This window comes from Falco peregrinus, chromosome 6 (assembly GCF_023634155.1).
Source record: "Falco peregrinus isolate bFalPer1 chromosome 6, bFalPer1.pri, whole genome shotgun sequence".
Lineage (NCBI taxonomy): Eukaryota > Metazoa > Chordata > Aves > Falconiformes > Falconidae > Falco > Falco peregrinus.
In genome coordinates, this window is record NC_073726.1 from 31602924 (window position 1) to 31626746 (window position 23823).

The 23823-nt window shown below is 41.3% G+C and overlaps 1 protein-coding gene across 1 annotated transcript in view; it reads left to right on the plus strand.

The window, feature by feature from the left end:
• Positions 1-23823, plus strand: part of EXOC4 (exocyst complex component 4) — a 408445-nt gene that overhangs the window by 288058 nt on the left and 96564 nt on the right. Inside the window, exon 11 of the mRNA XM_027785678.2 lies at positions 9469-9688. Coding sequence (XP_027641479.2) covers positions 9469-9688 — 220 coding nt within the window. The remainder of the gene's footprint in view (positions 1-9468; positions 9689-23823) is intronic.

Below are 23823 nucleotides of genomic sequence, written 5' to 3' on the forward strand. Positions count from 1 at the left end.
AGCAAAGCAAGGACCGTCAGCATCAGGACAGGGTGAGGTGAAGAGAAGGCTGACAGCGAATCCCGTATCTAGGTGTACATTTGCAACAACCAAGTGACAATGACTTAGTACCTACCACCTGCATGTTCCTGGCTCCTTTCTGTGTGCCAAGTAAGCCATGGGTCACACACTTTACTTCCAGGTCACAACAGGGATAAGGACACAGAATCACAGAATGGCAGAGACCTCTGGAGCCCCCCCAGCCCAGCCCCTGCTGAAGCAGCTCTCCCAGAGCGGGCTGCACACAGTCACGTCCAGGGTGGTCTTGAATGTCCCCAGAGCAGGAGAAAATAACCAATCACCACTGCTCGGCTTATAACCCATAACTCAACCTTGGAGATCATCTCTCCATACCATGTAGAGATGCCACCTTGGTCTAAAGCAGACCAGTCACATCATGTGATAACAGGCTGTGCAAATCCTGTGCGAAGCTCCTTGGGAGGGGTAGAAATCCCCAAAACCTTCACTAGGGACTACTGCTGCAGCTCCAGCTCATGTTGCTTTCCCTGTAGCACTCGTGATTCATATTTCAGGTGCATCCTCATTAACAGAATGAGCTGATGTGATTCACGCTTGAGTTACTCTTCTTTTGCCTGCGTTCACAGAGAGGCAGCTGTACTCATCTGCTTGCAGAGGGAGCTGCTTGTGGGTCTTCCAGATGTATAAATGCTATATGCAGATTTGTGGTGCTGGTAATTGCTCTTTCTGATCTGCAGAAAGGGAAATTACATCTTTGCAAGAACAGTGTCTAGAGACAGAAGAGGAGTAAAGTTAGACTTGCTGCTGTAAATTCACAGGCCAATGGATTGGGTTTCAATTCTGCAGACTAATGCCTTTACAAATTTACAACTAAGCTCAAAATCTACCCAGTTTCTATTTCTCAGGTAACATATCTCCATTCCAGTGGTCTGTACAGTGTATTTTCCCATGTTTTGCCCAGGACTATGATGTTCATATGCATTTCATTGCCTTCATTTCACAGTAATGACACCAGTTACACAGTTTTGTTCCTTTTGAAACTCAGTTTCTCCAAGTTGGTCACAAAACTCGGGACTGCTCCTCATTCAGATTTACCACCTTTGGAAAAATTGCGCCTGGCTATTAGCTGAGGTTTGGCACTGGGTGGAAATGCAGCCACCTTCTGAAGTTTGCTCATGCCCTCGCAAGAGATGAGAGGATAGAGACCATGAGATGCAAGCATCAGCCTGACTGCCACACCACAAACCTTCCATCGGGTGGGCTTTTGCTAATATTTGTGAAGCATGAATTACCTTGTGCCAGCTGCATAAAGGAAATCATTACTCCTGTAGATGAGATTTATCTCTGACAAGATGAAAATTAAAAGTGAGGAAGAGGCTTTGTGGCGGTACACCCACATCACCTCTGCTCAGATTGATTGGAGCAGAAGGATGCTTTCATTCATACCTGTGCTGGTGGGTGTTAATGAAGATGTTCAGCTACAACAGCAACCCCGAAAACAAATGAAAGCAGTTTTGAGGCCATGAGGAGGGGAATGGAAATAAGGGGTGCCATTCAAATTATACAGTTGAAAAGATTGTAGTTAGCACAAATTAAAATCTGCCTCCAAGGTTCAACCTCCCCCACAAAAACCACCGTGTTCTGCTGCTCATGGATCAGGTTCTGTGAAAGGCATCTGAGCTGTAGAGTATGAGGTATTTCTATATATTCTGAAGCTTTAGATCTAATTAGTTCTGGCTCTACATCTTGTGGTCCAAATACTAGTCACATCAGAAGAAATTGTACCTGGTCTGTCCTGAGATAGTTACACCATGTAAGTCAGAAAGTTGTGTTCTTCAGGTGGTAGGTGAGCATTAAATAAGCAATATTTTTAGCATAAGACGATAGCTAAATTATAATTTTTTTTTCAGTGTATGGTGTCTGCAGTACCTCACAGGCAACAAAATACTTGTATTTATATTACAGCTGCATGGGAACGAGGTATTTCTTACCTCCGTCTCATGGATGAGCAACTACAACATAAATCGATTCTTTAAAGCTCGTATTTTTTAGCTACTGTTAAAAAAAGAAGTCTGAACTCTTTCATCTTCAGATGCTAAAGCTGTCAGCTCTATGGGGAGATACTCAGAAACCTTTACACTAACGGAAAGAGCTGTATCAAGTAGTCAAGCTTTTTTTGATTGAGGATCTCTGTTTGTATAGGGCAGGGACTGAAGTGGTGGGGACTGACAGCAGAATCTGGCCATTTGCCCAAAACAGCCCATCAAACTCAGCTTGGTGGTGTGAACCCCAGTCTGGCTGACGCTGCCGGTTACTTGTGTTAAGCTGAAACCTTAATATTTTAGTGAAAAATACCAAAAATCTGGTGTTTTCTATTAACGGTAGTCATTTTATATCATTGTTACCTTCCTGGATGTTTTCTAGGCAACGTAATATTTCAAAATAGCAGAAAATTAATGCTTTTTGTCTGATATTTGCTGGGGTTTTGTCTGTTTTTCCTAAGATTCTGAATGTACTTAGCATAGCTAAATCTCCATTGAGTGTCCCACAGCTATTTACACTTTTTTATGGTAATTATAATTTTAATCACATTTTACGTTACCTAGAGAAGAGCTTAAACCTTTATTCCTGCTGTTGTCCCCTGCATACAGCTCCCTTTGGACTGACTTCATACAGAAGCAGCTCTATTATCTTGCATAGAGCCATATTTATCAGCAGTGTGATCCTCAGTGAAATAACAGTGAAGTAAATGATAATGTAACCAAAATAATTCTCTGTAGTCAAGTTTTTATGCAATATAATGTGCTTCCTGTTACTTTAGTACCTATTTGATTGGTCTTCAGTAACAAACGATCTCTAGTCTATGTGTTGCAGTGATTTTTATTTTTTTTTTAATTTTATTGTATTTATTGTACTCTGCACATGTGTAACAGTCAGTACCTTTTGGTACGGGAGCCTCGCTAGGTCTCACTTTGACAGAGGAGGGAGCAGTCAGAGGGTGGAACAGGCTCCAGGATGGATGAGAAGTAGGTTTTACTCCAACTAGAATGTTATGTGAACAGAATATACTGAAATACATACTGATTTTATTGTACATAGCTGTTGAAATAGCCTCTTTCCCTGGCCATATTGTCACAAGGGTGATAAGTGAGGACTCAGGGCTGTACCTTGTTGGTTATCAAAGAGCTTAGCAGGAGAACATAGTCTTTGGCTGTCCCTTTGGTTGACCCTCCCACAACGCTCGCTGCTGAGGTGGGAAGGCTTTCTGGATGGGTAATGGACAGTCTGGGATCTTCCAGGTGTCTCTTGGTTTGCGTGTGTCTTTAAAACTTCAAGAACCTTTATCCTTGGGTATTTTATCTGTAATTTCCTTGAGCCTGAACAGTCAGTTTGGGATTTGCCATTCTGTCAGCAACTAGTACACAGTTCAGAGGATTTCTGATGTTTCCTTAATATTTCCTTGCTGTGCGTAAGCTCACCAAGAGGTTCATTTTAGGTACTTAGATGTTCTGTGACTAAGATGGAGGGAAAAGAGCAGGTTACCATCACACAAAAATGAAACAAGATGAAATGTAAGTTTGGGCTGAATGTCTGTAAAAATTTCCTTAATAAGGTTTTGGAATATATTTTTTTTTTTACTGTCATTCATTTGTTTGAGGAGGGAATTTCAGCTAATATTAACATCATCATTAAGGAATGGCGTATTTGATGTCATGTACTTTCAATGACATGTCTTCAGTTTCTTTTAGTGTTTTAGAAGACATAACTAGATGACAGAAGCAAGCCTTGGGAAGGTGAAAGTTGTAGGTTTCTAAATCAATCCACATAGCTTTTTTGATTTTATGTTTTTTATTACACACTTCCAGCCTAGGTAAGACAGTCCTCATAGACAATTAAGTTGTGAGTTGGGAAGAATTAAATTTTCTGAAATGGTTTGCCTTTTTTTTCTTTTTTAATCCAAATGACTGTCATTTACAAAAAGATACTTCATTTTACTGAATGTGCTTTTCTGTCTAAGGGGAATGCTTAATTGCAGCCACAAATCACTTCAAATGCTTTCATAGGAGGATAAAACAAGTTAAAAGTTATGCATAATTTTGAAAATGCAGGTTCTGAATCCAGGGTAAGATGCAGATTTCTATTTTTTTCTCTGGCTGCTCTCTTCCAAGAACTCCATCCTGGCCAGACATCTCATAAAAGTGTCCTTCAGAGCAGTAACATCCCTGTGAGACTTTTTAGGATTTCAGGCAATTCCCAGAGCTACCTAGAGTGACGATTACCAAAAGTCTGGTGACACAACTCACTCTGCATTTTTATTCAGAGAAAGCATTTTTGCATTTTGCGTATCTGACATACATGATAGTTATATTAAATAACTGTAATTGCTCAGTGGTAGGGGAATTTTCTCTCTGAATGTGCCACATGGCTCATTCTCTCACATTTAGAGAATACACCCCTTGGCGTGTTAACCTTTACAGGTTTTTCTTCAGTTTTTGTGTGCCAGTTAGAGATTATTTTAAATGTGGTTGTGGATGCTGTTTCTGAAACCCCACTAAATTACAGCCGAATGGTTCTTTTGCCAGTAGAACAATCGAAGCAAATGGAAAGTGAATCAAAGCTGTTCCTCCAAGACTGCCTTCATGGCCCCTTTTTACAGTGAACTGTATCTCAAATTTCCCCCTTTGGAGAGTAAAAAGAAATTAGTAGGGTGTAAAAGGGCTCGGGGACACAGCCTTTCACCATTGCAGTGGTTTTGATTGAGATTTTGTTGGTCTTTTGGATTTACGCACATGCAGGTATGTCCACAACCAATTTGTTGGATCATGTCCAGACTTAACTTCCCTCATCCTTCACTTTATTCAAGTGCCAAAAATTTTTCTCTGCTTTGATTTGTACATGTTTTATATAAGCGTGACCAAAATGCTATTTCTTACCGTGTACACTGGTTCAGACACAGACATAAACAGTGATCTCTGGGATAGCTGTGGGTCAGATTGCTTTTTTGACATCTTAATAGTTACATGGGCAGCTTGGATGAGTAACACGAGAACATTTTTGGAACGTAATCTTAGAATATTTTTTTTTAGATGCTGTTAAACGTTTTTTTCTTTATAAAGACTGAATTCTGTTTGAATAACTTAACCAGCAGTATTTGAAATTTAAATAAATAAATAGCACAGTGTGTGACTGTGAATGTATGTGTATCTGTCTGCCAAGCAGAAAATAGAGAATATCTGTTAGGTCTTTAATGCCACCCAATACTTCCCATTTTAAAACCTTCATTTTCATTTTCTTATAATTTGGCAAGTCTTTATTTTCAACTGGGGCTAGATTCTTTTTTTTTTAAATGCGCCTAAACTACATTTTCTTTCTGAGAACAGAAGAAGAAACACATCATACATGTTGGCAAATTCCGGTGACCTTTTCTTCGGCTGAGAATTTGCATCTTCATATTTCTCAGTAAGAAGAACTTTTGTGTAAAGGGTGTGCCTTTTGCCATTCCTCTGAAAATACACCAAAATTTGGCTTAGTTATACACATTTGAAGAAGTCCAGTGCTCACAGTCTCGTGTAAGAGGCTTCCAGTTCATAGCGTCTGAAGTGCCTGATGGGCACGATCCTGCCCTTAGCTAACCAGGACAAAGCCAAGGGCAAGAACCTTGGAAAAGTGCTAGTTCCTGAGCCAAGGACTAGCTCCCTCACAGTGTTTTGAGGCTCCTGTACCTGTTGGGCTCCAGCTGCCTGGAGGAGGATGCTTCATTATGTAAGTGCTGAGAAGAGAGGAGAAACGATAGGATGAATGAGTGGGACTGGGAACCAAGACAAATAAGAGAACTGGTGGCCAAATTCCCACAAACAGGAGTCATGGGAGGAAATGAGAAGGCAGGAAGGATGAAGCTTGGAAGCGGTGCAGGCAGCCAGCCCCGTGGGACTTTGTGGCAGGAGTGTCTCACTTGGTGTCACAGTGATTCACGCAGGTGACAATTGGCTGCTGATGCATGGTTCTGCTGTCACACATCAGAGATTTGCTAAGTCCCAGCACTGTGACATTCACTGTCCAAACACTGACCGTCCTGTTCCTAGGACAAGACAAGGATCTGCTGATACGAGCAATACTATGCCATTGTGTAATTAATAATTACACCATCATGTCATGCACAGCAGGCCAAATAAAAGTGACACAAGTGGCTCCAATCCTTGCTTTTCCAAACTTGTCAGTATTTGACTATGCATCCTTATTTCTTTTAAGAAATACATAAAATTAAGTTTTCCATTAGATTAAACTGCTCTTAATTGAATTCTGAATAATCCTCCTGATCCAGAACATGTAGGGTGTTTCACTGTTGCAGTGCAACGTGGTAGAAGGATTCTTGGTACAAATCTGCTGTACATCTGTATCTGGAGCCTTGTGATGCTTGCTTGGGCACCCTGGCCATGTGCTCGGTGGGGTTTTCCTCTTGGTGGGGTGAAGGCTGGAGCTGTGCAGTGGCTGCCTTGGGTGTTCCATTTGGAGAGCAGATATGGGACTCATCCTGGCTGGTGAAAACACGGTGAGGTTATCTTTGAACCTCAGCAGATCATAGCGTTTTGGACCCCAGGTGTCTGTCTTTCAGGCTGTACTAAGTGGTAGTGTGTTTTTACCATTGGAGTGTCAAATTTATGAACTCTTAGGGCTGTTCCCTTACTGTATGACATGCTCTGACATCCATACTACATTTTTTCTTTACATTTTCTTTACTTTCATTTCCAGTAGAGATCTTTTGATTAAATGAAGACTTCAGAAATTGTCTATTTTTCATTACCATTATCATTTAATCAAGCTATCCTTGAACATTCAAACTTAAGGTCTTTCATCCATATCCTCTAGTCCTGCATGTCGTGCACAGTTTCAGTCTTAATAACTTTTTCCTGATATCAAGTTTAAATCTGCTTTCCTAAGCTCTTGACCATTTGTTCTTTTATCACAAGTGTTGCTGAGCACTCATAAAATCCCCTCTTGCAGAGTCATTTCTGTCTGGCAGCTTTCTCGTAATCTATGATTACCTTATGGTTCATATCAAGTAAAATAGGGATATATTTTTGATTCGTACCAGTATTAAGTGAACCACTGTTGTCTTGTCTATGCCAAGAAATGAAAGCCCATTAGAATGTGTCAACCACAGGACTTAGTTCTCTAATCAAGGTAAAGTTTGCTGGAGATTAACGCACAGGTCTTTAGGAGAGATCTGGAATGGTGATTAATGCCAGGTACTGGGAAACAAAAAATCTTGATTACACCTTTTGCTAGCACTGACCTTTCCTTCAGCATCGCACAAGCAATTTAGTCTCTGGTATAGGAATCACTTAGAAACACCATCCAACTGTTGTGGGATAAGGAGTTGCTGTAGGTCAGCACATCTGAGTTCTGATAGTTTGCTGCTAGTTTGTCTGTGGCCATTCTCCCTCTAAAGTTTTCTTCTATTTATGTTGGTTTAGCCATTTTTAAGCACGTGCTGGATTTTAAAAGTGTTTGAAAGTTGTTCCCTTCAATGGAAGTTGTTGGTTTCAAATTCAAGCTGCTGTGCCTCTCCCTTCCCATCTGAAAGAGAGGTGTAATGGGATAATTCACTCTTTTTTTTGTTAGTTTTGTGCATTGAAAGCACCATGTAAATAAGCTTATAAAGAAAGAGTAGCAAATTTATTGGCAGACATGAAAAGGTACGGTAAGTTAGTTCAGTATGGTCCCATCAACCTTGACAATGTTCCCTTAAGGACGTCAGTGGTTGTCACTCGAGGCTGGTGACATTAGGTCTGTTATTTCAGAGATCAGCTTTGTGCTGGTCTCTCTGCTCTTCCCAGATGACTCCACTGTCTCCCTGTTTTATAAAGCTGATTCACATTATCGATCTGTGAAAAACAGGAAATAAAATCACCATCCTTTGCACTTCTCTCCATGCAGCATCTCTCTTTGTAGAAGCAATCATCAAACTTAACTGTGAGTGGGTCGTGTCCCACCCCCACACACACACCCCCGGAAGAAATAGCTGCATTGGCCCAAATGTGTCACTCTAGACTGATGGAGTCAACACTGCAGAGGCTTTAGGGAGCAAATTGTTCAGATTTAAAAGAAATCATGCTACAAAAATTGACAGCAGCTCCTCAGTCACTCCTCAGAATGGAAGCTGCTTCTTCTGAAGTGCTGAACGTGGAGGTAGAAAGTCACAGACAATTCAGCAGACCTTGTTGAAGTTTGGGAAAATAGTTAGTGGTAAGGCATCTTTAATACATGCTAACCACACTGTAACTGTTAGAGATGTCTCAGTTGCAGAAAGGGTCTTTCCTAGTGAAGAAGAGGTGGCTTTCAGGGTGAAGAAGGTGTTGCAACAAATATTGGGAGATCCAGTGTCAAACACTTGCTTCTGCTGCTGCTGTGTGAAACAAAAGTAAAAACAATCCCAGCCTGTCCAGGAGTGGGATTAGAATATAAACAATTGTGAGGCACTTGTGTGCATTTTTGAAGAGGGCTGTGTAAACGCCATACACGTTTCTCACTTTTGGACAATGTCTCAGTCCATTATGATTCCTGCACTCAATTCTTAATACATACAATTCCTAATATGTATAATACAATACAATTCCTAATGAGTACAGTAATTCTAATACATTCAGTTTTGGAAAGAACACTGATTTCATTGCTTCAGATGTAAGTTACAGAAATTACAAAGTAATTTCTAGAAGAAACTCCTGTGTGTTAAACAGATGGCATCACTCAGATAAAGATATTTTGCAGGAGGAGATGGCAAACATTTTGTGTTAAAATATTCCCAGAATCGGCATGCCTTTCTGAGTACACAGGAATGGGATCTTAGGATGAAACAATAATGCATAATAAAAATATAGTGTAATACAGACATACATAATGCAGTATGATGCCAGCATAATACATATGCATTGCTTTTTCAGTGTTACCCCTAGACGTTGAGCTGGAATATACTGCTGTTAAGTTCAGACATGGGGAACTCACCTGTGAGAATGGAATGACCACTCCCAGAAGGAACTCTGCCTTTTCAAAGGGATTTCTGGCATCCTGAATTTTTTATTATTTTTTTTTCAGTGGGGGGTGGGTGTTTTTAAAATACAGTCTTTCCAGTATGTCTTAAATAGAGCAGTCAGTGATTTTTGGACAAATAAATGCAAATCATGCCCAGGCTGTGGATTTTCACCAATCCCTCATTTTGTCTGTTCTCCAGCCATTGAATCTTTGTCTTGCCAGCTGTTGTCTTCTTTTTTTTTTTTTTTTTTCTGAAGGCTACCTGGTAGACCTTTTCTATTGTTCATGTCTCATGTTAGCTCAGTCTCTAGTCATTCCCCCCTGCTGGTGCTTAGCTCTGAAATGGCAAAGGCAACACTAACACTTTTAGAGTGACTACGTGGTATAACTACATTGCATTCTTCCCATTCTCTTTTCCAGATTTATCCAGGAGATAGAGCATGCCATGGAGCTTGGCCCAGCCAAGCAGTGTCCGCTCCGCGAGTTCCTCACCATGTACATCAAGAACATCTTCCTCAATCAGGTCCTGGCTGAAATTAACAAAGAGATTGAAGGCGTCACGAAGGCATCTGATCCCTTGAAAATATTGGCTAATGCAGATACCATGAAGATCCTGGGTGTGCAGCGGCCTCTTCTGCAGGTAGGAGCTGAGTGAACTGCCAGTACACCCCTTACCATCCATATCTAGCCCTGACCTGGCTATATATCCCACGACTAAAAACATGGACCTGTTGAGGCGAGTCCAGAGGAGGCCACGGAGATGATCAGGGGCTGGAGCACCTCTGCTAGGAAGACAGGCTGGGAGAGTTGGGGTTGTTCAGCCTGGGCTCTGGGGAGAACTTTTAGCAGCCTCCCAGTACCTAAAGGGGCCTACGAGAAAGATGGGGAGGGACTCTTTATCAGGGAATGTAGTGATAGGATGAGGGGGAACAATTTTAAAGTAAAAGAGGGTAGATTTAGATTAGGTATTAGAAAGAAATTCTTTACTGTAGGGTGGTGAGACTCTAACAAAGGCTGCCCAGAGCAGCTGTGGCTGCCCCATCCCTGGCAGTGTTCCAGGCCAGGCTGGACGGGGCTTGGAGTAACCTGGGCTGGTGGGAGGGGTCCCTGCCCATGGCGGGGGGGCTGGAACTAGATGATCTTGAAGGTCCCTTCCTACCCAAACCAATCCATGATTCTAGGATGCTATGACCCACAAAATTTGCCTCAGCGTTGAGTTTGTAACTACGATCTATTGCAGTGTCATTGCTGGCATGCTCTTTCCTCTTCTGATCCCTGTATGCAGCCGTGTAGGTATATACGGGCTCTTACGTTTTGCTTGTATGTCTCTCCTCCTGTGTCATGCTGATGGCATCTTTGCATCTTGCCTGGCACGTGCCATTTGTAAAGCACCTTATAGCCATTACAACAAATTGATACCACCTTTCTTAAACAACTACCTTAGAAGTTTATTTGCAAGGTTTCAATAGATTCAGCCTCCCCTAGAAGTTCTGGGGACACCTGCAAATTACGGAGCAAAGATGAGGTCTGCTGCCTCCCAGATGCAGCGTGTTTGTGATTGATGTGGTGCTGCTGCAGCAAGGCACCTGTGTTGCTTCCTCAGCCAGATAAGAGAGATTTGAGAGATATGGCTTATGAGGTTAGAGTATTTATGTGAGAAGTCTCTTTTGAAACAGCTTTTTTGAACTCTGATGTGGAGTAGTGATAATAGCAACAAGCACAGTTCTCTTCCCAACTGTATGGGTAACAGGACAGTATGGAAGCCCACCCCAAAAATCTGAATTATAATGATTTGCTGTGATTTGGGTCAAGCTCTTTTAATCCTTTTAAATTATTCCCTCTTATCTATAAAATCACATCTTCAGGGATGAATAATAATTGCAGAGTTCACAGGAAGTAGCACGCATCTCCCATGGTATATATGGCCGCTTCTATCTTAGTTTATAACTGTAAACCAAATGTCTGTTATAGTGCTATATGGTAATAGTAATTACTGTTGTTGTTACTATTATTTGGGGGAAATCGCTAGGATTTTTGCATGTATTAATGGTCACTAATGCTTTGCTTGTCTGGGTGCCATGAGTATGGGCTGGTTCCTTCAGAGGCAAAGCAAAATTAGATTCCAGTGGAGAGTTTTCAGAAGCTTTTAGAGGTAAATAACTTCCTTAGAAGGGGGTCAGAAGTTTCTTTACATTGTTTAGAAAATCTCCATGAGTTAAAATAGTGTTTTGGACCAGCATGGCATCCCTGAACTGTTTCCTTCCCAGGGTACAGCTTTACTAGTCTTCTCAGAAATTCAGTTATCAAACCCAAAAAATGGTAGAGTACCACTCACTGTAAATAGCTACCAATATAAAAATAATTTCAGCCTCAATGTTCACTCAGCACACACCACATAAGATGAGAACAGAGCATTTTCCCAAGGGCAGGTTATGTCTGAACATCTTATGATGAGCCCTCTCGTGAGCTGACGGTGGATTTGATGGTATTTGTCTTTATTTCCCTTGACACTGCAAAAGTAGCGCCGAACAGGTGTAAGATGTTACAGCAAAGACACAGCAGGAGCGGTCACAAAACAAGATCAGAGTATTGAAAACAACTTTAATGAGAGCAGAAGGGGTTTCATAGATCAAGAACTCAAATGCATTGGCTGAGCAGGGATGGCAGGAGCACAATAGAGAGTGGCTGCACTGGGGAAGAAATTACACAGTACACCCTTGTTTTGCAGTTATCTGCGATGCTGGTAGTTCCTCACCATTGCAAGTGCCTATGAAAAAAAGAAATATGCCAAATCCATAACACATGTATAAGTCTTCCAAGACTTGATTTTCAGAACAGAGTTGAAAAAAATACATTTTAGGGCAGTTTTGGCTTCCACAACAGGGAAAGTATCTGAAGATTGAAACTGTGAGTTAGAATAGAAAGCAAAATTCCACTTATTCACAGTTTGAGGATTTTGTTGAAGGTGTTATTTGAAGTTTGTTTTGAGAGCTCTGGGAAAAAAATGGGTATGTTCTGTGTGGTATTTTGTATCGTTTGCCTTTCTTTTGTTTTCTCTTACGAGAATTAAACTAAGAACCCAAACTCAGCCTGTGCAGGCAGCTGACCTTACTGAGAGCTGGAAAGATTTTACAGTAATATTAACACACATGCTTTGGAGCAGGACCGTGGAGGTTGTTAACCTTACAAATTTGTTTTGGATTCTTAATGCGACAATGTATTTTTGTGGATTGTGGCATCATTCGTAGCCATGAAAATGTGTTCTATAATATAAATATATTTTCTTAAAGTACATTTGGGGTTGAAGAGCCAGAATGGCTGGGAATTTTCTCGTCCAGTTCCTATAATTTGTTTCTCATGATGGATGGAAATCATTTTGAACTAGAATTATTCTTGGTCAAAATGTACATGGTCAGAAGGTCTGCCTGTTCCCGACATTATAGAAGGGTAATTTTGTGAAGGAGAAGAAAAATTGCTGCCTCTTTGAACCAAGTCATCCAAATAGCTTGCTAAAATAATTTTATTGATTTTACATTAAAAGAAAAAAAAGGCTATTTCTGCATTGACAGTGCTGGAGCCTGAAATCTTTGCCCTCATCACCTCATGGGTATGATGAAAATACAGTGTGTATTGTGAATGAGCCTGGCACCTCTCTCCCAGCACTGTGTTACATTTTCCTGTCTTGTGTCATTCATGGAGGTGTTCATGGTTCAACCATCCCACGCTTTTCTATCCTGAAAATCTTTCTGAAGCTTTTGCGGCAGGAGCTGGTGCTGTGATTTGAACATGACTCAAGAATTTATCAGTTCCCACTGCACAGGCTGGTAATAGCAGCTTTTTGATAACTATCGGCACACGCTTGAACTGAATTAGCTTATAGATAAGAGATTTTCTAGCATCCTGTGCCATCATGTCCTCACAGATGAATCATCCATTTCTGTAAAGATTATGCTTTAAAAAAAAATTATAGCCGCCTTTTGTAAATACTACATTTGACTGTGAGAATGGTCTTGTTTCCCGTTCTTCCACCCTTAAATGCAAAATATTGTAAATCCTTTTCCTTTTAAGAGGGACTGAATAACCATGAAACCAATTTGTCTCAAAATTATTCTGCATTAAATTTCAGGCTGTAATTGTTTAAATCAATACTAAATTAGGCTACAAGCAGTTCGACAGCTTCTCATAGCCTGTTCTTGTACAGTTCATGTCGAGGTGATAAATCTTTCCAGCTAGGTGGTCACTGCTAATACTGGCCTTAAAAATGTATTGCCCTGTCTTTGTCCAACAAAAACAGTGCAGGTTGCTTTGATCTTTCCACTCCATAGCCACAGAGGTGGGGTTTTCCTTTAAAGCATCAGTGCGACTGTTGTCTCTTACAGCAGTATTGTGTAGATGATGGGTGTAATAGATTGCTGGCCAAGCTCCAGTGGCTGAAAATCCAGCAAAAATCTCCTTAAAGAGTCAGAGTGTGCAGCTGTTTGCAGGATAATGACTTGCTGGAGCTGGTTACCCCATTGCCTGCACTGCTTATCCCACGCATGAAGTCACCGGCTTGTGACCAAGGAGACGTCACTGGTAGCTTTGCCATGTTTTCTTTCTGTCAAATTACTGGTTATTAAGAAGAAGAATGGTCACAGTGAGTGGCATTTAAATAGCTCACCAGTAGTGGTGGGTGCATGCTTTGGTAGCGAGTGGATGTTATTATTTGTTAATGTAAACAAATCAGTTGTCTTTTCAGGCTGGCTTCCAGCAATCAAAATCCGTTTAGGAGCAGACATGGCTGATCAATTGGGTTTTCCCGTTCAAGGACAAGTATGACTTTTGAGGCAGCACCTGTGGTTCTGGTCCTCATATTTCAATGTTTTTTGCAGTGCCATGGTGTCTAAACCAGTATGAAGTGCTTTGCAGATGCCTTCATGTCTTGTGTGGTGCGTCTGTTTCCATTGTACAGGCAACAAGCTAAGAGGTTTAAGACGCACTGAATGAGTCCATGGCAGAATTTCTAGCTGCATCTTCTTTTCCAGTTTGAAATGAGAGGCAAAATTATCTCTCTGTGGGAGTCTGAATCTCCCTATTGCTTTCAATATTTCTTTAGATAATTTTTCCTTTGGGGGGAACATTTAGTGTGGTTATTGCCTTTTGTGGAAGCTTTTACAAGGCTCTCATGTAAGTTTTCTGCAGATATGTTAAGTTCTCCGCTGTGGCTGATCATGAAGCTCTAAGTTATGTAAAAGCAATTGCTAGCTTTAGGCAAACCGTTACAGAAGTTATTTGAAAAATCAAGTTTAACTTGCACATTCAGTAAAGCCTAGGTGGGAGATGGCTTTAAGTTGCATATGGCCATATTGAAGCAACACACCTTGCAGGCAGAATTATTTTCTTCCTTTCTGGATCTTAAGAATCGAAGTCAGCTTTCACAAACCATCCCACAGATGTGACTCACATTTGACCTGAAGGAAACAGTTGCGTGTTTGAGGTCTCTGTAGCCTATTAATCCCTGCAGTCGCTGGGCATCTCTTCCATAGATGGGTGCAGTCTTGTGTTGGAGTTGGCCAGAATCTGTATAACCCTTGTTTTTTCAGCACTGAATCCAAGTTAATATTCCCTATCTCTCATGACCTGAGGCTCAACACCAGGTCTTGGCCATGTGGTTTCTATCTAGAACATGTGAGAACCATTCTCCTATTTAAACAAACTTTTTGATCTGGTAAACAGAACATGCTGTATTAGAATTTCACACCACAGAGAGAAGTAAAATCCTAAGTCTTGTTTGAAAGCATTGAGAGGTGGGTGCAAAATGTCTTTGATCATGGTCATACCTGAGACCACCAACTTGTTTTGTTCACCTCAACAAGTATCTGACATATGACCACAATTTTTGGCCCATACCAACACAGATTGGATTTGAACATCATAAAGGTTGGTTTACTATTATTTTCAGATCTTTAATAACCATATTTTTAATATTTATATACCCACTATAATAGTTCTGTAATTATATTAGTTGAAAGGGGCCTGTGGAAGTTGGTCTTATCTGCCTGAAGCTCTGGGCCAGAACCAAAGTTTGGCCAACAACAGATCAGGTCAGTCATGGCTTTTTCACAGTATGTCTTGAAAACTTCCAGAGATGGAGATTGAGATTGGATATTAGGAAACATTTCCTCACGGAAAGGGTGGTCAAGCGTTGGAACAGGCTGCCCAGGGAGGTGGTAGAGTCACCATCCCTGGAGGGATTAAAAGACGTGTAGATGTGGCACTTAGGGACATGGTTCAGTGGTGGACTTGGCAGTGCTGGGTTAACAGTTGGACTCTTAAAAATCTTTTCCGACCTAAACAACTCTGTGATTCTATGGAGATCCTTTGGGCAACAGTTCTGCACTGCTGTCCTGCTGGAAGGCTTTCTCCTAGCCACAGTTTTTGGCTGCGGTTCCTTATTATGTCACATATGTGATATATAGAACAGACCAGGAGTCATCAATTAAATCATATATTATTTTTCTTTGTGGAAACGTGAAGCCTACAAACAGTACAGCTCTTCAACTGTGTAAGTTATGTTAGGTATGAAGCAGAGTAACTAATCCAATGACTACATTACAGCCTTCACACTTGTACCTGCGGTAGAATCTGGTAATCTCTGCTTTAAATTATTCCAGTGTTATTAAAATACACCTCCCTAGGGTCAGTCTAGCCACAATGGTCTTGACAGTACTAGAGATGAAAGTGTGTGTGGAGGGTTTGTATCAGTGAGTCTAATCAAAAGGTGTTACAGTCAAAACGCACTAGTTAATAAAAAAAGATCACCTAGTCTGGCATCTCTTAGCAATCACATTGTGCTTTTGATTAGTAGATTTTAAATGTTGTTTCAGTAATTTGAATTAATTGGTAAAATTTGCTATTCAAAGACTGCCTTTCTAACATGGCTTTATCTCTCAATTGACGTCTTTATAGTGCATCAGCCAACATCATTCCTTGGGTCCAAGAGCTAATACTTCAGGGTGAACTCATGTCATTAGCTTTGCACGCTCAGGGTTGTGTCTGCCAGATTGTTTTAGAAGATGACCTGAGCCAGAAAAGCTCTATTTCCAACCTTAAGCTCTGAGCAAAAGCGATGACCATTGCTTGTCCTTGGGAACCAGCAGCTTCAGGTTGGAAAAGCATAACCTCCTGAGCTTGTGGTGCTGAGAAACCTGGTTGGAACGGGGTCAGACCTTCTGTTTTCGGGGTGGGTTGGAGGGTGCAGACTGGCTGCTGTCTCTTTTGATCTTTCTGCAGCAAGATTTTTTGGTGGACAAGGCGGAGAGAAGTAATGGTTTCTGACACATCTGCTGACAGGGACTGAACTGCATTAGCACTCTGTCAATCCCATCTTCTAAGAGCTGCCTTTTTTGAGACCTGTTTGACTTTACTGGCTATCAAAGGCAGCCTCAGTTTTTGGCCTGCATGGGAAGAGCAGGAGGCAGCCAAGGGAGAGGCGAATAGCTGCATGGCCAACGTGAATCCGCTGGAATCAGCAGCTCTAAGGGAGCAGAAGGGGCATTAAGCCCCCGAGGTCACTCTGGGAGCTGGAATGGATGCAAGGAGAGGTTGACTTTGCCTCTGTGTATTTCCTGTCTTTCTCTTGTGTTTCTGGTCATTAGTCTGATAAGTGAGACTCACACCAAAGTGGAAAGAGAAATATACTCCAATTCTTGCATGCTGGAGATGGCTAAGGGGGGGAGGGGAAAAAAAAATAGCTGTCACTGTCTGCTTGGCCTTGAAGATTGACATCTCACTAGCAGGTCCTGTCTGTGTCATTGCAATTCCCTGTACAGCTGGATTAATCCTGTCTCCATAAATGCAGTATTTATTGAGCTAGTAGGGCTTTTAACCCTTTTCTTTTGTTGTTGAATTAATACGAGGTTTTAGGGCAATGGGAGAAACATGCATAGTCTGCTTCCTTCTTTCCCATTATTTGTAAGAGTATTTTATTGTGAAACCCTGTGATCGTCATGCATGCAACGATTTCTGGCTTGGCTAGAACTTAACAAGACTATGCAACAATTCACGTAGGGAGGCTGTGGGAGATGCACCAGCATGGTTCGGGGAATGTCCCTGCAGCGCTGATCAAATCAGCTCTCCCAGTGCTGTCAGTGAGAGGCATAGGAGGGTCCATGTTTTACAGGATTAACCCTTTTGAAGGTCCTTGCTGTCATGGAATTTACAGTGTTCACCCTCACCCTGAATTGTGCAGCTGTTTTTCAGTAGCAGTTCATTGAGTAATCACTACACAGGTAAAACCACTAAAACTTTCTTCTAAGTTATTTTGATTTTAATTTTTTTCTCCTTGCCATTGTTATTTTTTTTCAGAAGGTGAGAGTAAAGCACATGTGTCTGTCTCAGCCTCAGTCACAGGCCTTGATTGATTAATTACCAAAACAGCCCAGACAGGGTCCTTCAGCAGTAATATTGTGCTCATAAATCCTCATTTTGCTCCACATGGCTGGTGTCAGAAACAGTTCCTCTTATCTTTCTGTCCAGAGGAGAAGCCATTTAGCTTGGCCACCCTCCTGTTTGTTTAAAGTCTAAGCTGCACATTTCTCATTTGCAACGTAGTTAAGCATACAGCATCCATGTCAGGAGAGCACATCCCTGTGATGTGGAGGCAGAGCTGGCCTTCTCATTAACCCAAGGGTGCTCCTGAAAAGTAAGTGTGAATTCTCAGATACAGCTACCACAGAAGTCACACTTCACCCAGCCTTCCTTTTTCCCTCCAGCTGCCTTTTTTCCTAGGTGTTTCTCCAATTTTAAACCAGTGTTTTGAATTTGCTGTGGTTGTTTCTGTGATGGATGGACATAGCTGCAGTGTCCAGGAGGCTCTTAGCATCCACTTGTGAGTACCTACAAAGAAAGTCTGATGAACTTCATTTAAAGGAGATCCATATCGCTCCATTGCCAACAGCCCTCTAGGAGCTTCTTTCATAACTATTTTTTCACTAAGAAAGTTTAATTACTTCCCTTTTCGAAACACAGCAGTGGTAGAGTTTGGGGTCTTGGGCATTTTTGACTCTCTGCATGCATTAGCTGAAGCGCAGATATTTTTTCCCTTCCCTCTGCTTGGTTTGCTTCATGAATCCCAAATTCAGTCTGTAACACAATCTCATGCAATGTACTTTATAGATGGCTTCAAGAGAAGAAACTTCCTATGTTCTTGCCAGGCTCATTGAAAGTCACATTCCTCCCTGCTCCACCCCACCCCCCACCCCGCATTTGAAGCCTGGGCCCATTTCATTTAGGAAGAATAACTCTAATTTCTAGTTTTTGAAATGTTTTCCTAATCAGAAGTGCTGTATGAGAAGAGCCATCGCATTTTAAATAATTGATGGCTACTTTATTGAGTTGTCAGCACTAATTCATCCTCCTTTTGAAGTGCTCAAATGTTCAAAGGAGTAATCCTTTTAGAACATGCTCATTTTTTGAAGAAAAGTTCATTTTTATAATTACTTTTTTTTTTCCACTGCGGAATGTAATTGTAGCTGTGCAGTGAGGGGGAGGGATGAAGTACCTTCCAGTTCACACAGGCTCTAAAATACCTTTATTACTACTTTTGCTGCTAATTTCTCTGCCTCCCTCCTTTTGCAGAGGTTTAATTATACCTGTTTTAAAAGTGCATTTTGAAATATGACACCTAGTTCTCATGGAGAACAAAAGATAGATTAATCTATTGTGAAAAGGAAGGGTAAAGAAGCTCTATTTTTTATTTTTTTGTCAGGGGCTGCCTGTCCCTGACAAGCAGCATTCACTGGGAGGATCGCAGAGAAGTAGCTGTGATTTTGAAGGAAGGGACTTGTCAACAGAAGAATTAAAAAAATAAAAAACAGATGTAGAGATGATGCGATCAGAGTATTCCTTCTTGCATGGTGGGTTTCCCCTCCTGCCCTCAGCTGGCAGAGAAATAGGTTCTTGCTAGAGTGTATAAACTTTTCTAGCAGTTTAAACGTTAACAGCACTCTAATTTACATCTGAAAGAACTGAGAGAAGGCAATAAATTAAAAGTTTCCCCTCCTGGTACTAATCTGTAAACAGACTTTTTCCATTTCAGAAAAATAAAATAAAATAATAGTTTTGCTCACACACACAAAACTGTCAGAACGCTAATTTTTTTGCAAATGATCTGCTTTTGTGCTGTGATTTTTACTTACGTTACAGAGGATAAAAGCTTTTCCCTTGCATCACCTGTGCAGCTGTTGGGTGGTGCTGCAGCCCCAGTTCTGGTCATTGTGAGCCTGATCATGGACTCACTGGGGAATGTAAACCACTGGGATGAGCTCTTTAGTTAAAATATTCAGAGACCTTGTGTCTCTTTGAAGTAAACTGCTACATGGAGTGAAAATAGAGTAAAATGATAAAACTTCATGAGAGAGACATGCCCCAGGCTGTGTTCTATTTTAATTAATTAGGTGCTGATTATAGCTGCTGGAAAAAGTAAAGACAAGAGAGAATTGAAAAGCATTGAATTTGTGAAGGTGGTATCCTAGATTCTGATCTTAGCTAACCTTGAAATCAATCAAGTTATACGGGATTTCCTCCAGTGTGAGATGAGATCCATCCATTAGGTCGAAATAGTGTCTGTAGTCAGTCACTTTAAACGTTAAAGGACAGAAAAAGATACGGTCATTCAGGTGCGTCCAACTCCTGTTTGCCTGAATAGCATCTGCCTCAATAACCTCTTGAGACACATAGAATTAAAAGAAAATCAAGCTTGAAAATTAAGCAACCCAAACGTTCAAGCCTCCAAGGGAGCTCCAAGACAATTCTAGCAGAAGGCACTGAGATTTCTGTGCTTAACTGTATTTTTTTCACTTGCAGGCAGTGTCAGAAACTGTATTAAGGGCAGGTTGGTGATAAGTTACACACTCCTCTTTGGTATTAACATTGCATTTCATATTTAATTCCTGCTCTGTTGTTTTACATGGTACTTCACTGGCCACAAAATTATTGTTAAAAATATTACTAAACACCATTCTTCTAGTTAGACACTTCAAAATAGTCATAATCATAGAATCATTTAATCATACAATAGTTTGGGCTGGAAGGGACCTTAAAGACCATCTAGTTCCACCCCCTTCCAGGGGCAGGGACACCTTCCACTAGACCGGGCTGCTCAAAGCCCCGTCCAGCCTGGCCTTGAGCACTGCCAGGGATGGGGCAGCCACAGCTGCTCTGGGCAGCCTGTTCCTCACCACCCTCATGGTAAAGAATTTCTTCCTAATATTAAATCTACTCTCTTTCAGTTTAAAACCATATACCCCCTTGCCCTGTTGCTACAGGCCCTACTAAAAAGTCTGTCCCCATCTTCCTTATAAATCCCCTTTAAGTATCAAAAGGCCACCATAATGTCTCCCTGGAGCCTTCTCTTCTCCAGGCTGAACAGCTCATTGGCCTAGAATTAACTGCCAAGATGCACAGGAGATGTTGCAATATTGCTCTCATCCAGGTGCTAGTCAATCATTGATCTGAAAATAAAACTACGTGTGTTTTGATTCTTCCTAGAGTCACCTAAAGAACTGTTTCCTACCCTCTCAGCAGGAACGCTTTGGCTTTGCTCTTTGCATTGCCACTGATAGGATAAAGTCTGCAAACCATCATGGAATGGCGTCGGGTTCCCATGGGTGATGTAGGAAAACTGTGTTGCCATGTGATAGCTGCACTTGCAGACTCATAGGAATGTAGATTTGGAAGAAACGTTCAGAGAAAACCATTCCCAGATTGGCATGGGAGATCTCATTGTAGAGACAATCTTGAAACAAAGCTCCACCTGGAAGGCAGCTCTTTTGCTGTCCCTTGCTTCTCCATTTAAAGCCCTTTTTCTCATATCCAGGTTAAAGGTAGCAGCCAACACTGACCATTTATTTTGTGCTTTGGACTGCTGCTGTGACAAAAGCAATTTTTTGGAATTCAGATTCATTCCTTTTAATATTGCTTGGTATTTGGGCATTTGGCATTGATGAATTTGTGTACTAGATGGTGCCTGGTTTCTGGTTTGTAAAGCCAATCACAGCCTGCAGAGTGTGCACAGTAGCAGCCAGAACATTATCCAGATTTCATCTCTAGTGCTTAGTCTGAAGTCTAGGAAGTCTCGCAAAACTAATAATAATCAGAATAATAGTTCTTACATTGGTAGCGCTTGGGGAGTAGCCACATGCTTTAGACAGGTGAATTTTCTTATTTTTGCAGATAGAAAAGTTTATACTACAACAGAGGTGTGGGTTTTTCATGAGCTCCTCAAAGACTTAACGAACAGGCTGTCGAAGAGTCACCAACAGCCCATGGCTTCCTAATTATTGTTGCCTTTTCAAATCAGTGGACCATGCTATTTTTAAGAGTGTTCATGCTCAGAGCAACATCAAATGCTTGTGGCCATGATGATGCTTTTTAGCCCTTCCTATAAACCATCTGCCAACAACCACTGGAAGGGACAAGGAATGGGATTTAGAGCAATCACCATGCCACAAAGCAGAGGCTGAACTATCAAAAAAAAAAAAAAAAAAAAAAAGAGAAGAGAGAAGAGGTTAAAATAAAGCAGCTGATGTTCTGGAAATAAGAACCTACTGTTAGATCAGGGAGGAATATCCTTTACAAATGGACTTAGGCAAGCAGTATCTACCTGCTTTTGAGTGTAGACCAACAAATAGCTGGAGGATATCAGGGCTTACTTGGTCTTTTTGGTTCTTAAAAATAATTTGGCAACACTTAGATGGTTTGTCAAGCCAACGAAATCTCGTTTTATTGGAATGAATTGCCTGTGTGTATATGAGTGTATATTGATGTTTCTGTATTGCAGCCTCAAACCGGTAATATGGGCTAGGCATCTCTTAATTGCATTTAGCCTTGCGTTTCACAGCTGGGCTGAAGAGTGGCCAGAAAAGCTGCATTCCATCAAGTCAGGTTTCAAGTGAGGAGGAACGAGTCCTTCTGCTAATTTTTTTCCATTAATAAATCACCAGGACCATAGCACTGGAGATACAAAGAGCTGGTTGAAGTTTTGGAAAGGAGAGAAGGACTTTTCAAATCAAAATGCTCGTTTGCCAGTGAGCTAATGCAAAGAGTGTAACCCAGGAGTGGATATACTCAGGCAGGTATGTTTGGGTGTCTGGAAAGATGTGAGCTTCCAAATAAAGTCCATTTTTTATATAATAGGAATAATAGTTCTTGAACATCAAACAGTCCAGCCTTGAAGAGAAGAAGTTTTTGCTGAACATTGGTCTTAGTCTGATATATTTTTATAGTCTTTTAAAAAAACAGCAAGAAATTGCCCTAGTGGAGCTGAGAAAGTGAATTCCCCTGATAGTCTGCAGCTAGTTCAGTGCTCCAACTCCTTTCTGCATGATTGGAAAGGAAGAGTTTGGGGCAGGGATCAGACAATAATGCCAAATGTGCAGCAGCATGGAGCCTTCCAGAAACCGTCTAAAATACATATATCTGTATATTTAATCTTAGTTAGTTACGGTAGCTTGAGCTCCAAGGTACTGAGCTGTGAACAGTGGAGGAGGGAAGAGGGGAAATGTGTGCTGATGGTACTGACAGGTCGTTGGGGTAGACGTGAGGTTTTGAATCCCCTTGAGATCTTCTCCAAATACTCGGGGGGGTGGGGCAGGGGGCGGTTTGAGCCACCTTCACTTTTGTGCAATGTGCCTTTCCCCCAGGCTGCTTCCCCAGTCTCCTCTTTCGGTATTTTTATGTGGGTATCAGCTTGGCTTTTTTCTTAAAAAGTGTATTTCCACCCTGTATCGTTTGGCACTGATCCATATTTAGGTAATGAGAGAGGTTGTTTTCCCTCTGATGAGGAGAATGGTTTAAAATGTTTTTCTTCTAATAGGTTAGCAAGTGTTGAAATTGATGTAATGAAATAATGACAGGGGAGCATCTCTCCGTGAGTTTACTGTGGTGGTGAAAAACATTCTTCTTGACAGGCTTTGGGTTTTTCTTCTAGGTTTATTCCCTTGCACTTGCTCTTTTGTTTTGCTCTGAATAATCAAACAGCTCTTGAAGGCATAGGGTGGCCTTAAGGAAACACTTTTAAGTCCAGGCTATCTCCACTAGCCAGTACCATCCAGACCAACCTCAGTTACCAGTACCAGATCTGTACTTGACTGCTTGGTTTGCAGGAGATGGTTTACATCATTGCCTCTCCTGTTCCCCTTTTCCTTCTGTAAACCCCCAGTGACTGGTTATAACTTGTAGCCATGACATAATTTAAGGTTATTTATAGATTATTCCTTACTTGCAATCTTAAGTTGCATCATTTCTTGCAGGTGGTAACACAAGGCTTCAAGAGAGATTTGAATGAAGGTGGGGATGGTCTGGCTGGTCAGTGGAGGATTTTCTGTGCATAAGAAAAAGTGTAAAAATCTTGAAATAATTATACTGGAGATAGATAAATGACACATTCAAGATTAGTGTTGATGCCACAGGAGGATGCAACACAAAAGCAGGCAGCGATGTAATGGCCAGAAGGGAACAGAGCGTGTTTGGCCAAGGAAGCTGTTCAGTTCCCATCCCTACTGTAGATTTATTTTGTGCATTCAACTTTTTTAAAAGGCTACTAAAACTCGGCTCCAGGTCCAGATTGTGAGATAACCTTTTCTCTTTTTTGCACTGGAATCTGGAGGAATGGTAGGGAACTTGGGAAACAGCCATTTGGAAAGTTTATGGCAGCACACGCAAGGAGCAGGTATTTACACAGCGGCTTGATAGCTGAGTTTGTCATACAAGCTCAGGTCAAAATCAGCTTGTCTG